Source organism: Dermacentor silvarum, chromosome 1, assembly GCF_013339745.2.
Source record: "Dermacentor silvarum isolate Dsil-2018 chromosome 1, BIME_Dsil_1.4, whole genome shotgun sequence".
In the NCBI taxonomy this organism is placed as follows: domain Eukaryota; kingdom Metazoa; phylum Arthropoda; class Arachnida; order Ixodida; family Ixodidae; genus Dermacentor; species Dermacentor silvarum.
The window spans coordinates 322199180-322218211 of record NC_051154.1 but is presented as its reverse complement, the minus strand read 5'-3'; the positions used below and the strand labels follow the sequence as shown (position 1 = coordinate 322218211).

The 19032-nt window shown below is 43.9% G+C and overlaps 1 protein-coding gene and 1 long non-coding RNA gene across 2 annotated transcripts; both read left to right on the top strand.

Moving 5' to 3' along the window:
• The first annotated feature begins 52 nt into the window (after nt 1-52).
• LOC119453338 (protein maelstrom-like) lies at nt 53-17152 on the top strand. Its single transcript, XM_049661905.1, has 5 exons — nt 53-130; nt 495-607; nt 16675-16768; nt 16873-17016; nt 17106-17152. Exons 2-5 carry the CDS (start codon nt 533-535, stop codon nt 17150-17152), a joined length of 360 nt encoding a protein of 119 aa, XP_049517862.1. The 5' UTR covers nt 53-130; nt 495-532.
• On the top strand, nt 1042-2167 carry LOC119453344 (uncharacterized). Its single transcript, XR_005192260.2, has 3 exons — nt 1042-1185; nt 1297-1440; nt 1530-2167. It is a non-coding gene; the product is annotated as an uncharacterized LOC119453344 (long non-coding RNA).
• Nucleotides 17153-19032: the final 1880 nt, after the last annotated feature.

Genomic DNA, 19032 nt, shown 5'->3' with positions numbered 1-19032 from the left:
CACGCGATCGCTCCGAAAAAGAAAAGACCGTTCCTCTTCATGCGAGAGCTTCAGAACGAATGCAAGGAACGCAACCAACCGTGCTATCGATCTGGACGCCGTCATAGAAGAAGCTGGAGAGAGGTGGAAGGTATGCCTGCGCCCGAGGTCCCTTCATTTAGCCTCAAATCTTTACATTTTCATGCTGTAATTTTGATCTTATTCGTTATTCGAACATCTGTAGAGCAGTTTTAACCAACACAATGGCGCTGTCGGCGACGCCGCGGTAACGGCATGTCATATATGCGCGTGCACGCGCCGCGTTCATTTCTCTCTCGGCCGGTGTCGGCCCGTTTCTATACGTGAACGGTGGTCACTCGCACTTCCGCATGCGTTGACGCACTTTCTACTACCCGTGCGAATAATCACTTTGGTAGACGTGAAGGCGTTGCACTACACTGCCGTTCATCTCTAGCTGTCGTTCTGTTTTACGAGTAACTGGTCTTACTTTGCAGACGCTATAACCGAGCAGCAAGAGTCGGTATACGAGGCCATGACAAGCGACTTCAAGGAGCGCGGAAAAGGAGCTTTACATAACAAGTTCACTTCAGATGGCCGCAGCATCGCCGTAAGTAAACATCGATACGGTGATTTGTTCTTTCATGAAATAAGGAGTTTTTTCACATATTCGACACCGTCAACTGAGCTAAGTTTTTTTTTCTTTTTAATCAATGGAAACTTTTGCTCGTGAACTGGTGTTTCCGAGCTGTTCTTGTTCCTTGCTGAATTTCTCTTTTATTTTTTTTTTGGTGTCATGGTAGTGACTTCAGCTTGCACATACATTTGTGCGCGACTTAACATACGCGGGGGACAAATGAAGTTCATCAGGGTATCTACATTGACTTGTTGGTAGGGCATCTACTGTGTTATAGCAGAGACATAACAAAAGTTACACAGAAAGGCACGCAGCGCTGTGTGTTTGGCTAATGTGTCATTCTATGTCCCTATCGTTATGCCTGCGCCATAACAAAGTAGATGTTAACAAAACCTTTGCTCACTCGTTATGGCACCCTTGTCATTTTGGGTTCACAAAGCAAGTGCACTGTTTTCAGAGTGTCTTGCAAGAGGAAAACGAAAAAATTCGACAGCTCCTACACATGATAAATGGTATTCATCGATATGTTGACGATATTGGCACGGTCGACGGTATGCATACTTTTGCCATGAATCGCAGCCTTAATGAATGCAATGACAAGTGACAGCATGCTCATTACCCCCCCCCCCCTTATGACCTGCCTCTTTCTTTTTAACACCTAGACATTAAAAGATGGCCATTCTACATCTTGTCCTTCAATATACTCTGTGAGGCAAATGGGATCTACTACCCGCTAGAAATTGGACTCGTAGAGTACTCAATTGCGCAAGGTCTCATACGAGCCTTCCACAAATTCGTCGACCCAGGTATGGGATTGCTTCTTTTAATTCTTTTTTTGATTGTGAGCTTTGTGCATCATAGCTTCTGATTATACTTGCCGCTTACTTGTTCTCAGGTCCAATACCTCTTGGCTTTGCAAGTGCTGCAAAAAACCACAGTAAGTTGCACTGTTGTTTACATTAGCTTGGAGCAGTGACTTGTTCAATGGCACCATGTATATTGGTAATACTATGACTCAAGTTTGAGATTTACGTAGTCTGGTTTGTACTATCACCATCTTTATGAAAGGGAATCACATGGCCAGTAGACTGGTCGACCACATGTTGTGTGGTGCTGCGCCGAAATGGGAAAACAAAATGAGAAGGGCACCCTTCCTTTTTCTGCTTGCATCCCCTTCATAAGCATTTTAAATATATTCTAGTCTTTCTTGTGCATGCCTGCAAACATGAACAGTTTCATGTGAATTTGATATAGAAGCACTGCATCTATCGCAGCTTTGGAAGCGCTCGGAGTTAAAGTGTGAGTATGACGGGCAGCTTCATTGCCCTAACAGATTCTTCCTCTTCTCTCTGCTCACAAGCAGTATCAACATAGAAAGAAGTAAGCGTGGCAGAAGATGTGCAGACTAGAAGGAATGGCACCGCTCTCTCTCCTTTTGTTTTGGCATGTCGCCATGGCACTGCACGACATGTGGCTCGCTAGGCTAGGTGCCATGCACTTGCAGGCTCATTCATAAAGATAACAATAGTACTTTTGTAAGATTACCCCTGTGGGCACCTTGACTTTCGTCAAGCTCATAATCTAATGCTTATCTCACCAAAAAAACAAGAGAAATACTTTGTGAGAACAATTTATGTCCCAGTTAAGGCATTCATGTTTTATTTAAAGGTACGCTAAAGAGAAAAATAATTCAACTGTTAGAATACCAAAGATAGCCTCTCTTATGACAAAATACTGAAGGCCGGTGGTGACATTGCCTTGGAGTTCCCCACACCTGCTCGCTGCGACGTCATAGATTTTTGTGGTGCCTGCTTGGAGTGAAATTTTTTATTTTTAAATATGGTCTACAGTGTGGGGTTCTAAAAAAGCCAAAGGCAACTTGGCAAGTTTCAAGAACATTTACCAAGCCACAATGGAACAAATATGGAACTTGAAATCTGTGATGTCATGGTGATATACTAGTGCTGGGATTTTGGCGGGCAACAATAAAAAAGGAAAGGTGCACATTTGGCTATCTCATTCCTTTCTGTTAACCGTTTTGGTAACAGCTAAAGAGCGTAAGAAAACACTCGCGTGCACAAACGCACGCACGTGTGCGAAAGGACGGTGCTTTTCACTTGTAAAAGGGCTTGCGTGAAAAGCAGGGTTCTTTCTTCGGTTCGTACGTGTTTGTGCGTTTTTTTCCTGCGTTCTTATGCGAAGATGTATTACCAACTAGCCCAGTTACAAGTTACCCTAGAAATGAAGATTTTACTGCCAAATTAAATGAAAACATACTTTGGATGAATTCTTGAGTGTAAAGTGATCTAGTGTTTTTGAGTACGACTCTTTGTGCTGTCACAGTGAAACAGCGCTAGAAAAACACGGATGTGAGAATAACACAAGGACGAGCACTGACTACCAACAAAAGGTGTTATTGTGTGTGCACAAGTATGCAGTCAGCACTCATCGTTGTGTTCTCCTCTTGTCCGTGTTCTTCTGGTACTGTTTCACTATGAAGGTATCGTACCACCTAGCTTGCTCCCAGGCCTTATTAAGTTCTGTGTACCGGTTTGTCTTGGTAGAAATGGCACAAAAGAAGAGACAGACTAGACAGTGTGACATGTGCCCTCACGACCGGTCTCGTGTGTAGTCTTATTTTGTGCCATTTCTGCGAAGAGGGATTTAGCATTTCTTTTTAGGGACCCTTGAATTTCCAATGACTAAAGGCTGCTAGTGAAACTGTTCGCTAAATTTCTACTTATTGTTGCTTGCTTATACTCTTACTTCTCTTTTCTGATTAGGCGAAGCCACGTATGGTGGTGTGCCCATCACGGGCTTTGAAGAAGGCACAACCGACTACAGGAGCGTTGTCCGTGACCTGATGGCATACCTTCGGCTCCCGATTGATGATGCGAACCTTCCACTGCTCTTCTGCATGCAAGACCAAATACCACAGGCCATTGGCTGCCTGCGGTGGCTCGGAAGAACATGGGAGTGAGTTGTTATTTTGTGGTTCACCTGCTTATCACCGTAAAAACCCGCGTATAGCTCGGACCCGCATGTAGTCGGAGGTGTAATTTGGGGTCAGCAAAAATGAAAAAAAAAAGCTTGCGTCCGCATATAGCTAGAGTAAAACGGTCAAACTAAGCATTTATTGCCATTGCACTTCAATCTTTAGTCATCGTCGCACTTTCCTCTGAGAGTCCGTTGTTGGAGATAACATCCCGTAGAAGCTTGTTTTCAGTGCCATGTGCGTTCAATATTGAATATTTCTTGAACGCAAGACAGATGAGCTGTCTGCAGGCCCAATGCAGGCCCAAGTGTTAGCGATCCACGAGCAGAACATTGCTGGAGAGGCCCGGTTCAGCCGTCCGGAAGGAGTCGCTTCAGGCTCGCCTGACCTCATCTACGCCATATAGCAGTGCTTGATGCTGTCTTTGAATGGTTTATTTATGCACACATCAAGTGTTGCTAGTGGGATGTCATCCCGGGAGGATGATGAGCTCAGTGCCGGACTCGCGCAGGAGTCTCTTCGCCAAGTCAGCCAAGTGATCGCGAAAAGCACCCAGGACAAGTAGCTTCAGCAGTGCTCCGGGCCGCCAACACCACACAGACTTTTTTCAATCAAGCGCCAGTGCTTCGTCCATCCACCCTTTCTCTTGACATCGGACGACAACACTTGTTTGAAACTTGTGTCCCCTTTCGGCAGTATCTTCCATTTGAACACCATGTAGGGTGGTTGCTTGCTACCGTCTGCTATGTAGGAAATTATTACGGTGTCCCGTGTCTTCTCGTTTCCACTTCGCCTCACGGAATCTTGCCTGGAGCCTTTCTGCAAGGGCATGACGAGGCATACTGGCGTTTGATCAGCATTGCCGATCTGGTCCAACTGAAAGCTGACCGACTTTCGCAGTGAAATTTTGTGTCGCTTAAGGGCCACAAGCAGCTCTTTGTAGTTTTCTGGCAGCTTCTGCTATATATACATGCTGCGATGTATCGAAAATCCAGCGCGGTGCTATAAACGAGACACCCAGTGCTTACTTGCAAGGAAATCCGTCTGCCAAATGCATTTTTCTCTAGCAATCTCTCTTGCTTTTGCTTGCAGCAGCTCGATGTTGACAGCGAGGTGAGCAGTTTGTTGCTGCTGAAGAAAGTGTGTTAGGTTCAAATCAACTTCTCAGACCGCGGCACCCAAAGGGGCTTTCTTTTTGCTTCCTGAAACCGTGAATGTTGTGCTCATTCACACCGAACTGCAGCTGTCAGTGGTTTCTGCAGCTACGATCACCATTCTTTTAAAAGTAGCCAAATACTCCTTTCACGATCCTGACATTGTGCAGAGTGTTGCCATTGTGTAGTGAACATGTTTACGGTGGCAACTGTTGGTGGCGCAAGAACCTCATGATGATAGAGCGGAGCAATGTCGGTACCGGAACTGTGAAGTGTACCTGAATATTGTTGGGATCCACGTATTGTATGGGGTGGAAAATTCACGTGGTAATTCGGAAAAAATACTCTATCTATACACGGGTTTTTATGATGTGTGTCTTATGTTAGGGCTCATTCAAGCCAGTGACTCGCAGAGGTTAATTGACCAAATTTTTCGTGGCTGCAAATGTCACCAAAGAACACAGGGACAAGCATGCAGATCGAGACAATTGCAAGGCACACTGACAACTGAAAGATTATTTATTGAATGCACTGAGTAAATGCTGGCTGACAAGCAATAGACTGAACGTCATATAAGGGTATAATGAAAAGCAAAAAAAAAAGTTTTCTGCCAGATCCTAATCAGAAACACACATGGTTCTCGAATAGGATAACAGAGGCCATGCTTACACAAGATTCTCCCAGCCTTTTTATCTCTGTAGCTTCCATTATTTCTGAACGCAACCGATCAGTCTCGGTCTCCTTGCTTGGCCTCCTATTCCCTGGCACTGTTTGCAGCAATGATAGACTGACTAGCCCTACAGCACATTTTTTCAAGTTCGTTGGAAATCGTTGGCTGATCCTCATGGGCTTCATATTCCATTCAGCAAAGCGTAGTCAAAGATGAAATAAGTTCCAACAGACAACACAGATACAAGTGATAACTTGAAGCTGGTGATATACATTGGGAACTCTCGCTTTGTCAGACAGTCTCATGTGCATACGTCAAGGCTTTTTCTGTGATTTTTGTTTTGTTTATCATCATTATCAGCCTGTACGTTTTTAAACTGCAGGACGAAGGCCCCTCTTGGAGAGGTCTAATTACCTCTGTTTTCCGCTGACTGCTTCCAAGTCGGGCCTGCAATTTCCTAATTTTATCAGACCACATAATACGATGGTAATTCCATAAGGTTCCGGGCTGACATTTAAAATCTACAGTGATTTCAAAACGGCCGCTTCAGGCAAACAGCGCCATCGCTTAGGAGGCCAGTGTACGCGTTTTGACTTGGCGCGCATGTTCATCAGTAGCATGCACTTGCCTTACAAACACAAGGCATGCTAAGTGGCAATAATGCTAAAATTCGAGCATCGAGCCGTGCTTATGTTCCTCACCAAAAAAGGGGTTTCTGCAAGTGTTATCAATGTTTGTATAGTGTGTACGCAGAAGCTTCCCCTTCTTATTCCACCATGAAGGAGTGGGCAAAACAGTTTCGCCTCGGAAGTGGGAGCATTGAGGATAAGCCCAGCAGTGGTCGGCCCGTAGAGGTGATGACCGAAGGAATTGTCTCTCTCGTTGAGGAGAAAGTGCTCAACGACAGGAGGCTGAAGTTGAAAGAAATTGCGGCACTGGTGGGACTCACTGTAACGACCGTGTTTCGCATAATTTATGAGAAGCTTCACATAGCAAAGGCCAGTGCCAGATGGGTGCCGCATCGTGTGACGTGTTCTCTCAAGTTTTTAGAGCTTTGTCATCTGAATGAGAAAAACGTGCGGGAGTCTATTGTCACTGGGAATGAAACCATGGCCCTTTACCACGATCCTCTTTCCAAAAGAGAATCGATGGAATGGCGCAAACCAGTAGAAGCGCCACTGAGAAAAGCCAAGGTGACGCAGTCGACCAAGAACATCATGGCAACAATCTTTTGGGATTGCCGCGGGATCCTTTTGATCAACTTTGAGGGAAAAAATACCACCATGAACGCACAGAATTACGTGTCACTTCTGCACAAACTGCATGATGCAATAAATGAAGAGGCGAGGGATTTTCCATCATGACGTCCGCCTGCTTCACGACAACGCTCCAGTTAACATGGTGAGCATTGCAAAGGCTGCAGCGAAAGACTATGGCTTAGAGGAAATTGATCACCCTCCCTATAGCCCAAACCTGGCGCCCAGTCACTACTCATCATCCTCATCATCAGCCTGTATTTATGTCCACTGCAGGACGAAGGCCTCTCCCTGCGATTTCCAATTACCCCTGTCTTGCGCTAGCCGATTTCAACTTGCGCCTGCAAATTTCCTAACTTCATCACCCCATCTAGTTTTCTGCCGTCCTCGACTGCGCTTCGCTTCTCTTGGTATCCATTATGTAACTCTAGTAGTCCACTGGTTATCCATCCTACACATTACATGACCTGCCCAGCTCCCTTTCTTTCTCTTAATGTCACTTAGAATATCCGCTATCCCCGTTTGCTCTCTGACGCACGTTGCTCTCTTCCTGTCTCTTAACGTTAGGCCTAACAATTATCGTTCCATCGCTCTTCGTGTGGTTTTTAACTTGTTCTTGAGCTGCTTTGTTAACCTCCAGGTTTCTGCCCCATATGTTAGCACCGGTAGAATGCAATGATTGTGCACTTTTCTTTTCAACGACAGTGGTAAGCTCCCAGTCAGGATTTGGCAAAGCCTGTCGTATGCACTCCAACCTAATTTTATTCTTCTATAAATTTTCTTTTCAGGATCAGAGTCCCTTGTCAGTAATTGACCTAGATAAATGTACTCCTTTACAGGATCTAGAGGCTGACTGGTGATCCTGAATTCTTGTTTTCTTGCCAGGCTACTGAACATTATCTTTGTCTTCTGCATAATAATCTTCAACATAACTCTTATACTTTCTCGGTTAAGGACCTCAATCACTTGTTGTAATTCGTCCCCACTGTTGCTGAATAGGACATTGTCATCTGCAAACCGAAGGTTGCCGAGATATTCGCCATTGATCCTCACTCCTAAGCCAGTGTGTACTACCATTTCTCAAAGCTGAAGATCTTCTAGGCAAGAAATTTGCTGCTGATAACAATGTTAAGAGTGCCGTCCGCACATATTTTGAAGACAAAAGCCAAGACTATTTTTTGAAGGGCATAGAAATGATAGTTCAGAGGTGTGAAAAATATGTGGGAAGTGAAGGGAGATTATGAGTTTGATTTATATCTCCATAAAGGTTGTTGAGGTTAGAAACTTATTGAAATACCCTTGTATCTTTGTTGACCTCGGCTGCGCTTCCCTTTTGTTGACAGCCATTTTGCAACTCTAACATACCACCTACCACCTGTTAAGTACCATAGGAATTACAGTGTCTTCCCAGCTCCATTTTTGTTCTCTTAATTGTCAACTAGAATATCAGCTGCCCCTAATGTCTTTCTAATTCACATTGCTGTCTGCTTGCCTCTTAACGTTAACCCTAACATTTTTCGTGTCTCCTGTGATTCATTAACCTAGATAAACGTTCCCTTGCGCAGTTATCAAATTCTCGTTCTCTTGCCAGGCTATGGAACATTACCTATGTTTTCTGCATATTTATCTGCGGCCGTACTTTTACACTTTCTTGGCCAAGAACCTCAATATGTTGCAGGTCACCTACATCATTGATGAACAGGACATCGTCATGTCCTAACCAAAGGTCGTTGAGATGTTTGCCATTGATTCTTACTCCTAGTCTTTCCCACTCTTATGGCTTGAATACTTTTAAGCACGCAGTGCGTAACATTGAAGTGATTGCGCCTCTTTGTTTGACACCTTTCTTGATCGGTATTTTGCCGCTCTTCCTGTGAAGAATAAGGTGGCTGTGGAATCTTCATAGGTGTTTGCTAAGATGTTTGCCTATACTTCCTGTACTTCCTGACACTACAATGCCTTCACGAGTGCTTGTATCTCTCCTGAACCAACACACTTCCGTAATCTATGAAAGCTATAGGCAGCAGAAGCCCGTTGATCCTGTTTCGTACAATTTCCTGGTGCCAACATTCATGATTGAGAAATAAAATGAACCTATGCAGTTACGCTTCTTTTTTACTGGTTAATGTGTTTCCGAAAAACACGATTTTTCGGCACCAACATTGAGTACATCGCCTAACTCCGATTGCGTGATACGTTTTTCAGCCACTTTATCCCATAGGCACAAGAAAAGGCACGAGGCTCACGTGATTGAGAGCAGTGGGTGCTTGCCGTGGCCGCTTCTCAGCACTGCTCGCCCGCCCGTGTCACATGAAAAAGCCGGCTGCACTCAGTTTCTTCTCTCAGTCGCATGCACCGCTATCGCCGTCAATTCTGTTGTGATAAGCATATTTACTTACTATTTCACACCATGTGGTATTGTGCTGTTAGAAGTCTACTATACGCTTTTAATAGCGGATTAAATGCACCACCGTTCCCAGCTTCAGAAGACTTGAAGTGAGCATCGTGTTTTGCTCTGGCGGCATCCTATTCCAGCTCTATTTCTATTTGGTTTCCCATGGTCCTCTTAAAACACGATGCAACAGGAAGGAGACAAAGTGTGTCTCGGGCTGATCGGGCCCTATCAACTCGAAGCGCGTCAACATCTTGTGCCACTACAATTAGTGCAACGCTTCGCATCGCGTCAATGTAACTACAGTTGAGTGTGCCAGATTTTTTAGTGACTTCGGTTCGTATGTCGTCCTGGTTAGTACGTTCTTTTTTGTCGTTTTTTTTTACAAAGCTTATGAACGAGGTTCTACTTTATGTAGAGTTGGTTGTACTCTTTCAATATCCTAATTACCTGACTGATGACGGGGTGTGATCCATTGTTAAATACTCCTTCTAGATGGTCGTCTGTCCTCTGTGTTTAGTGAAGTCAAGTGTTGCCGTGGTTCTATTGGAAATCATTTCTGAGAATATTTTGTGCAATACCGAAAGCAAGCTAATGGGTCTGTAATTATTCAATTCATTAAGGTCTCCCCTTTTTTGTATTAGTATGATGCTGGCATTCTTCCAACCCTCTGGTACACTTGATGTTCTGTGGCATTGCAAAAGGGTTTCAAGCTTTTCGAATATGATATCACTTCCATGTTTGATCCTACCATCGTTGTTACTACTATATTAAATGGGCACTGTCGTAAGTATTGTCACGTGGCTTACTTATAGGATGCTTACTTTTTGTAACCTGCTCTAATGTGATAGACAAAGACTTGCAAGTTGCAACTGTATTCCATCTCGCCAGGTGTGCTTTAGTGAATCCCAGGTGGTCAAAATGAATTTCCAGGCCTCGTCTACGGTGTCTCTCACTGCTCGTGTGTTGCTTTGGAATGGTAAACCCGATCAGCTAGTCAATCAGTCAGTCAGGTCAGTTTTCTTGCTGTGTGCACAATATGTTGCAATGTCATCGCGTAAAAAGTGTCTTCCCACAAGTCCCCTTTTTTCGGTAAGTGTCGCTTGGGCTGATACAACAATGGCAATTCTTTTTGCTCTGCCAAGCAGTCATCAATAAAAATGCTTTGCACAGATTTTCCTCATGCTTACCACGACTTAATTCCATGCATTTGTATTTTGCCGAATGGGTGGTGTTGCAACACTGACAATTGTCTGTGCAGTTTCACGATGGTTTCAGCGGTGCTGTAAATAGCACTGTTTAATTCTTTATCCTTACACAGGGTTCACCATGGACTTTCCAGTCTGGGACATCCTGCCACTTCTGCGCAAGCGGCGAAATGTGGTTGGAGAGGAGATCTCGCATGCTGAAGCTGAGAACATCCTCAACTCGGCCTTGTTCGACTATGAGCTGAAGTTTGTAAGTATCCTCCTCACACTACTATACCATCTGACCTCTACCAGGAAGCTAACAGAGCAATGCCTAATTAATCATCTTGTAGTGCAAAGACACAGAATATTACAAATCAATTCTGCATTAATTCACAAGGTAGAAGGCGTTTCATGAAAGGGAAATATTGTCTCGCTTTGCGTTTCCTCAACCATGACAAAGAGAAACACATACTTAAACGGGTTTTATTTGTAGTTCATGTTACTCTCTGGTAAATGACAATTTTCTCTGAACAACCATGGTCTTATCAAATAAGACCATGGTTGTATTCATACTGCAATTCAAAATATGAACTGATGTGATACTTGGTGGGGAAGTGCCATAAACAACTATTGATTAAAAATACTCTTTATTTTGCTTTGCTTGCAACACCTTTCGTTGCTGTGCTCAAGTGCCACAATATAGTTGGTTATGTTTTACAGGTGAAGTGACAGTCAGCAGACAACCTCCCTATTTTTCACCAGTCATTCCGTCTGGTTTTGAAACATGTCTAGGGATTTTTTCGCAGCCAACATGAATGATGACCTCCAAAAATGCCTGTTTTTGACCAATGAATGTGGCACACTTGGTTAGCTACATACCCTCAAGTCACTTTCAACTCCTGGTGACACCATCAATATTGTTACGCGCTATGCCGATCATGGCAGAATGCGCCAAAAAGACGGTGAAGACGACGATCTGGGCAGTGCTCGTGTTGTTGTTCTGCCATCTTCCCAGCCGTCTTTCTCTCTGTATATATTGTGTAAATATAATTTTCGTATCCCTTTTGCTACTCTCATCCCCGTGGCAATATTTATGAACACCAATGAGGTCTACTTAACCTTTTAACCTCATGTTCTGTCGTAAAATAAATGTATATAGAATTTCACAGTATTTTTTCATTCCAGCAAATTACTGCATATTACATCCAGATTTGTGCTTTACGTGCAAAGGTGTAGCAGTGCCTAGCTTATTTCTCTGTACTCAGCGTCTTGCCTACTGTACAGTAGCACGAGGCCACGGGATCAAATCCCGGCCACGGCGGCCGCATTTCGATGGGGGTAAATGCAGAAAAAATCCATGTACTTTAATTTAGGTCCATGGTAAAGAATGCCAGGTGGTCCATATTATTCCGGGGTCCCCCACTACGACGTGCCTCATAATCAGATGGTGGTTTTGGCATATAAAACTCCATTATTTGATTTAATTTAAATTTTTACTTGGCACAGTAGGCAGTCTCTCACACAGCTGGGGTACGAAGAGGGAGGGAAAGAACATATTATAGATTCGTGTGGAGGAGCTTAAACAAAAAATATTTGCTTAGTGGCACTGGTAGGCATGTTCCAAATGGTATTCATATATTAGTCCAGTGTGATGTTGAAGTACATTACCATCTCAATTGGGAGCTGCAATTGGTCATTAAATGTGAAACTATGGGGATCATCAATTTTTTTCAAGGAGTAAAGAATTCATTCATGTGTCGCAAGCAACATTTTCGCATGCATGGAGAGCTGGGCAGGCCATGTAATGCATTGCGCAGATACCCGTGGTCTGTTAGTTATGGAATGAGTGCCAAGAGAAAAGAAGCACAGCAGAGAATTATCCGGTCTGATGACATTGGGAAATTTGCACGCATAAGATTGGTCCAACTGGCACCAGATGGGTCATTGCAGATCAATGGGACAGGCGTAGATCCTGCATTGAACATAAATAGGCTGATGACCATGGTATCTGCAATAATGTAACATCACGTAATGTCAACACAATCAGCATTAACACAAGCATCTACAGTGAAGAAGCTTGAGGTCTACCAATATCTCTTACAGAGACTTCAGTACGTGGTATTTTAAAAATTTCTGCAATTTCTTTTCACTTCCAGGTGCGACAGCTTCTAATGCACTGGAGAGGAGGACGTCCAGATTGACTTTGGCAACAACTATATTGTGGTGACATCAATGGGCAGAGACTGGCAGATCTCGTTCCTGGAACAGCTGCTCCTACAGCGTTGGCTGCCATAGGCCAATGACCTTGTTTTACAACAAGGTTGTTTCTGTGTACGATTCGAGTAAAATGTGAATGTTTTTGAGAATGGTGCAAATGGATTCCCTTTTCCACACATGCAATTTATGTGCAGACCTGTTCCATCTGTTTGTGTTAGGTCGTGAAATGTGCTGCAGACTGAAATACAGGAAAATAGTCATTAGTGAAGAATATGTTGTATTGTTAACTCATTATTTATCATACCCCTGCATTTAAAGAGCACTTCTTCTACTAAGGCTTTGCAACATGGGGTTGTGCTTAAGCAGTTTTGTGACCGGTCTTTTGTTCCCTACTGCAATTTTTTAGCATTACCTCAGGGATCGTTCTTCCCTTTGGCAACATTCTAATGTGCTTTCTCTTTGCGTTAAAACTCTTACTTTTATACTTAAGAAGATATGCTACTCGGAAAACATTTTTCTTGAATATTTGTGACAGCTCATGAGCTTTTCACCATTTACAGAGTTTGAGCTTTTCTTTTAAAACCTGCTTTAGTTTCTTTATAGCTGATTTGGGTAATTTTTTGCACACCATGAATTTGTAAAAGCAATGCATTTTTGTGCAAGCACAAGAAAACGCTAAAAAATAGCTCATATTGCTTCCCATGAACAGTAGAATTCAATAAAGCAAAAAATATAGTGTAACGTTTGTGTTTTGGTTGGTGAGAGCTCATCCATGTGAGCCACAGATGGCAGACTCCCAAAGTGTCACTGGCTCATTGGTGTCAATTGCTGTGTCACTTTCATGACAGCATGACTGTTTAAATAGAAAATATGTGAATTACACGTGGAAACCGCGCTCTTACAAAAACCAAGAGATGGCTTCACCAGCCACCCTCCTCCATTCGAACTCCTAGGAACTGTGGAATGCACACTGATGGAATATCCTCAGTCTACTTCATCGAGGATTCTAAATGGCCTAAATGAAACCTGAATGCTGGTACTTGTGAAATTTCAAATTCCTAAAGCCTTTCCATGAGCCGGTGTGAATCACAATTCTCGTCAAACTTTTGTTCTTCAAGAAGGAGTGTTTCTTCAGCTTTGCAGCACTAGTGCAAGCTGCCCTAATTTTTTCCGCACTGTAAACATAGGTTATCTTTCAATCTTTTCCGGATACATGACAAATCGGCCTGTTCACTCTTCAAAGGTGACACCCGCATAAATTAAGTATGGTCTCTGTGCCTGCGAATGAAACTAGCTTGTATACCGAGGTGCCCAAGCTACTCCCCTTGCCCATACTAATTGCTCGGCATTACCCTTTATTTTTGTGCGATAAAATATCGAAAGTCGTGCATAAAATGTCTCTCCCAACCAGCTCCCACTTCACCGGGATGCAAGGACGACGACGCAAGGCATCGACCGAGTACAATCAGACGAGAACCACTGAGCATGTTTAAATAAGTTGCAATGTATATTTGAGCACAAAACGGACGAGGCAATTGACTTCAGCATTACAGGTGGAATTGAGTTTTTAAATTAAGCAACCAAATATGCAAGTAGTGGAGATTAAACCGTGTGCACAATAAAACCCACTACATGGGAGTGCATGTATGAAGGAAGGAAGGAACGCGCCACCTTTCTCCATGCAAGAATAAAATACAGAACACGCGAATTTCCCCAGGACCAGGAGTGGGCCGTCCAGCGGGCCAGGGCCATTGCCGAGGATCACGAAAGATTTTTCTTCGGCGATGGACCCCTGGCTGCCTAGCCCCGGGCATCAACAGCCATAACCGTTGGACAAATAAAGTTTATTCCTATCGTATCCTGTATACGGCGAGATGGCACATGCGGTCATTCCAGCCGGTACGTAGAGGCGGCAGGGCAGTGTCTACTTTCTGGCATCGTCATCATCATCATCACGCCAAGTTGACAAGCCGCTATTATTTGGCGAGATTTCGCGCCAGCGTACTGGGCCTCTTCGATTATGCAATCCCGGACTGTCCGCAAACTGTCCGCGGCTTCCGGTCTGGCTAGCCCTGACAGGAGAGCGCGTCCCAGTCACATGATCCAGCTGTCGGGGACTTGTCCGAGATTTCGGTCGAAGCACCGCGACCGGAAGTCACTCTCCTGGTTGCCGTCGTCTGCTCTTTGCTACTCGTAGATAGCCCCCTACCCAGCGTGTTTATTCGCATGGCCTCCGAAATGGTGCAGTCTCAGAGGCGTACGTCGCCAACACAACCATAAGCTAGCACAGTGTAATTGTAGCCTCGCGCGTAGAACGTTTTCGCAAAGCGCAGTTTATTACGTCGGGCTAGCCAGCTCATTGCCTGAGAAATTGAAGTTGAATTCCCACACGGACGTAAGCAAAATCGCGCTGGTGGTGAAATATATTTATTGGCCCTAAAATTGCTGTAGAGATCTTACTCCGAAATCATGGTCGTGTCACGTCGCTGTTCATGCAGAAAGCACCCGCCTACGTACTCAAAGCTCGCGAGACCGTCTGCTAATTAAATGCCCGATGCGTGAGAGAGCGCGTGTACACCATCTACTAATCCTGCACGTCAAAAATAAAACCCTCGAACTTGGTAGCAGAAGGGATCAACATATATGTCAACAGCAATCCGTGAAGCTGCTATTGTATATACCACCCAAGCTACCGGCGTGAAATAGCCGCATGCAATATATGATTCCTTGCAGGTACGGTAGTTTCACTTACCTGAAAAGCAAAATTTACCTGCTTACTGAGTACGTATATAGAAATCAGCATGACAGATTTCGTGAAACACATTAAGAAAAGCAAGCAGGTGTGCCTGAGCGCTGTGCTTCTTACTTTAAAAAAACACGATGACGAGCCGTCTAATTGCTACAGCAATTAGACCGCTCGTAAAAAACTTGCATGATGGCACACAAAGCACCGATGTAAATGAAGCGATAACTCAATGCACAGTAGTTGTCGTCTGGAGTGCGCAAAGTACGCAGAAGCACACGGAATCTTTCACAACATGGCGTCAAACACCGCGTGCATCTTTTTAAGACAGCCGTCATCTGCTAGCTACTTGCGCTCGTCCGAGCAAGCATCTGACAGCTCCAACAGTGCAGTCCGGAACTTCCGGTCCGTGAAAAAACGAATGTGCTTCTGACAATACTCGGACTAGTGGGCGGAGCTTCGGAAGCTGTCCGAGCAAAATCGAATGTGGCACAGCAGTGCCAAGCAGTCCGGGACTGTCAGGGACTGATAATCGAAGAGGCCCACTGTTTCCAGTCTTGGTACAGTCGCTCGCGGTTCACATGCAGGGTGCACGTGGATACAGCACGCGATCGCTCCGAAAAAGAAAAGACCGTTCCTCTTCATGCGAGAGCTTCAGAACGAATGCAAGGAACGCAACCAACCGTGCAATCGATCTGGACGCCGTCATAGAAGAAGCTGGAGAGAGGTGGAAGGTATGCCGGTGCCCGAGGTCCCTTCATTTAGCCTCAAATCTTTACATTTTCATGCTGTAATTTTGATCTTATTCGTTATTCGAACATCTGTAGAGCAGCTTTGCAGACGCTATAACCGAGGAGCAAGAGGCCATGACAAGCGACTTCAAGGAGTGCGGAAAAGGAGCGTTACATAAGTTCACTTCAGATGGCCGCAGCATCGCTGTCAGTAAACATCGATACGGTGATTTGTTCTTTCATGAAATATGGAGTTTTTTCACATATTCGACACCGTCAGCTGAGCTATTTTTTTTCTTTTTAATCCATGGAAACCTTTGCTCGTGAACTGGTGTTTCCGAGCTCTTCTTGTTCCTTGCTGAATTTCTCTTTTATTGTTTTTTTTGTTGTCACGGTAGTGACTTTACCTTGCACATACATTTGTGCGCGACTTAATGTACGCGGGTGACAAATGAAGTTCATCAGGGTATCTACATTGACTTGTTGGTAGGGCATCTACTGTGTTATAGCAGAGATATAACAAAAGTGAAACAGAAAGGCACACAGCGCTCTGTGTTTGGCTAATGTGTCATTCTATGTCCCTATCGTTATGCCTGCGCCATAACAAAGTAGATGATGTTAACAAAACCTTTGCTCACTCGTTCTGGCACCCTTGTCATTTTGGGTTCACAAAGCAAGTGCACTGTTTTCAGAATGTCTTGCAAGAGGAAAGCGAAAAAATTCAACCGCTCCTACACATGATAAATGGTATTCATCGATATGTTGACGATATTGGCACGGCCGACGGTATGCATACTTTTGCCATGAATCGCAGCCTTAAGGAATGCAATGTCAAGTGACAGCATGCTCATTACCCCCCTATGACCTGCCTCTTTCTTTTTGACACCTAGACATTAAAAGATGGCCATTCTACATCTTGTCCTTCAATATACTCTGTGAGGCAAATGGGATCTACTACCCGCTAGAAATTGGACTCGTAGAGTACTCAATTGAGCAAGGTCTCATACGAGCCTTCCACAAATTCGTCGACCCAGGTATGGGATTGCTTCTTTTACTTTCTTTTTTAATTGTGAGCTTTGTGCATCATAGCTTCTGATTATAATTGCCACTAACTTGTTCTCAGGTCCAATACCTCTTGGCTTTTGCAAGTGCTGCAAAAAGCCACAGTAAGTTGCACTGTTGTTTACATTAGCTTTGAGCAGTGACTTGTTCAATGGTACCATGTATATTGGTAATACTATGACTCAAGTTTGAGATTTACTTAGTCTGGTTTGGACTATCACCATCTTTCTGAAAGGGAATTACATGGCCAGTAGACTGGTCGACCACATGTTGTGTGGTGCTGCGCCGAAATGGGAAAACAAAATGAGAAGGGCACCCTTCCTTTTTCTGCTTGCATCCCCTTCATGAGCATTTTAAATATATTGTAGTCTTTCTTGTGCATGCCTGCAAACATGAACAGTTTCATGTGAATTTGATATAGAAGCACTGCATCTATCGCAACTTTGGAAGCGCTCGGAGTTAAAAGTGTGAGTATGACGGGCAGCTTGATTGCCCTAACAGATTCTTCCTCTTCTCTCCGCTCAAAAGCAGTATCAACACAGAAAGAAGTAAGCGTGGCAGAAGATGTGCAGACTAGAAGGAAGGGCACTGCTCTCTCTCCTTTTGTTTTTGCATGTCGCCATGGCACTGCACGACATGTGGCTCGCTAGGCTAGGTGCCATGCACTTGCAGGCTCATTCATAAAGATAACAATAGTACTTTTGTAAAATTACCCCTGTGGGCACCTTGACTTTCGTCAAGCTCATAATCTAATGCTTATCTTACCAAAAAAACAAGAGAAATACTTTGTGAGAACAATTTATGTCCCAGTTAAGGCATTCATGTTTTATTTAAAGGTACGCTAAAGAGAAAAATAATTCAACTGTTACAATACCAAAGATAGCCTCTCTTATGACAAAAAACTGAAGACCGGTGGTGACATTTCCTTGTAGTAAGAGTCTTATGCAGTCTTAGTGAAACAGTGCTAGAAAAACACGGGTGAGAGAATAACGGAAGGATCAGCACTGACTTCCAACAAAAGGTTTTAATCTGTGTGCACAACTATGCAGTCAGCATTCATCGTTGCGGTATCCTCTCATCCGTGTTTTTCTGGTACTGTTACAATATGAAGGTATCGTACCAACTAGCTCGCTAATGAAGTATTTTGAGTTTAAGTTTCTTTGTGCAGTCAGAGTGAAACAGCGCTAGAAAAACACGGGTGAGATAATAAAGCAAGGATGAGCATTGTCTACCAACAAAAGGTTTTATTCTGTGTGCACAACTATGCAGTCTGCATTCATCGTTGCTGTATCCTCTCATCCGTGGTTTTCTGGTACTGTTACACTATGATGGTATCGTACTAACTAGCTCGCTGATCAAGTATTTTGAGTAAGACTCATGTGCTGTGATTGTGAAACAGCGCTAGAAGAACAAGGCTGAGAGAATAATGAAAGGATTAGCACTGACTACCAACAAAAGGTTTTATTCTGTGTGCAAAACTATGCAGTCAGCACTCATTGTTGCGGTCTCCTCTCATCCGTGTTTTTCTGGTACTGTTACAATATGAAGGTATCGTACCAACTAGCTCGCTAATGAAGAATTTTGAGTAAGACTGTTTGTGCAGTCATAGTGAAACAGTGCTAGAAAAACACGGGTGAGAGAATAATGCAAGGATTAGCACTGACTGCCAACAAAAGGTTTTTTTCTGTGTGCACAACTATGCAGTCAGCATTCATCGTTGCGGTATCCTCTCATCCGTATTTTTCTGGTACTGTTACAATATGAAGCTATCGTACCAACTATCTCGCTAATTAATTATTTTGAGTGTAAGACTCTTTGTGCAGTCACAGTGAAACAGCACTAGAAAAACACAGATGAGAGAATAACGCAAGGGTGAGAACTGACTACCAACAAAAGGTTTTATTCTGTGCGCACAACTATGCAGTCAGCATTCATCGTTGCGGTCTCCTGGGGAGTCAGCACTCATCGTTGTGGTCTCCTCTCATTCA

Bases quoted from the DNA above. Each gene is read 5' to 3' on its own strand.
- LOC119453338 (XM_049661905.1), top strand. From the start codon at position 533: ATGACAAGCGACTTCAAGGAGCGCGGAAAAGGAGCTTTACATAACAAG. The intron at 16,769-16,872 runs GTATGCATACTT...TTTGACACCTAG, and splicing joins CGATATTGGCACGGCCGACG to ACATTAAAAGATGGCCATTC. The intron at 17,017-17,105 runs GTATGGGATTGC...ACTTGTTCTCAG, and splicing joins CCACAAATTCGTCGACCCAG to GTCCAATACCTCTTGGCTTT.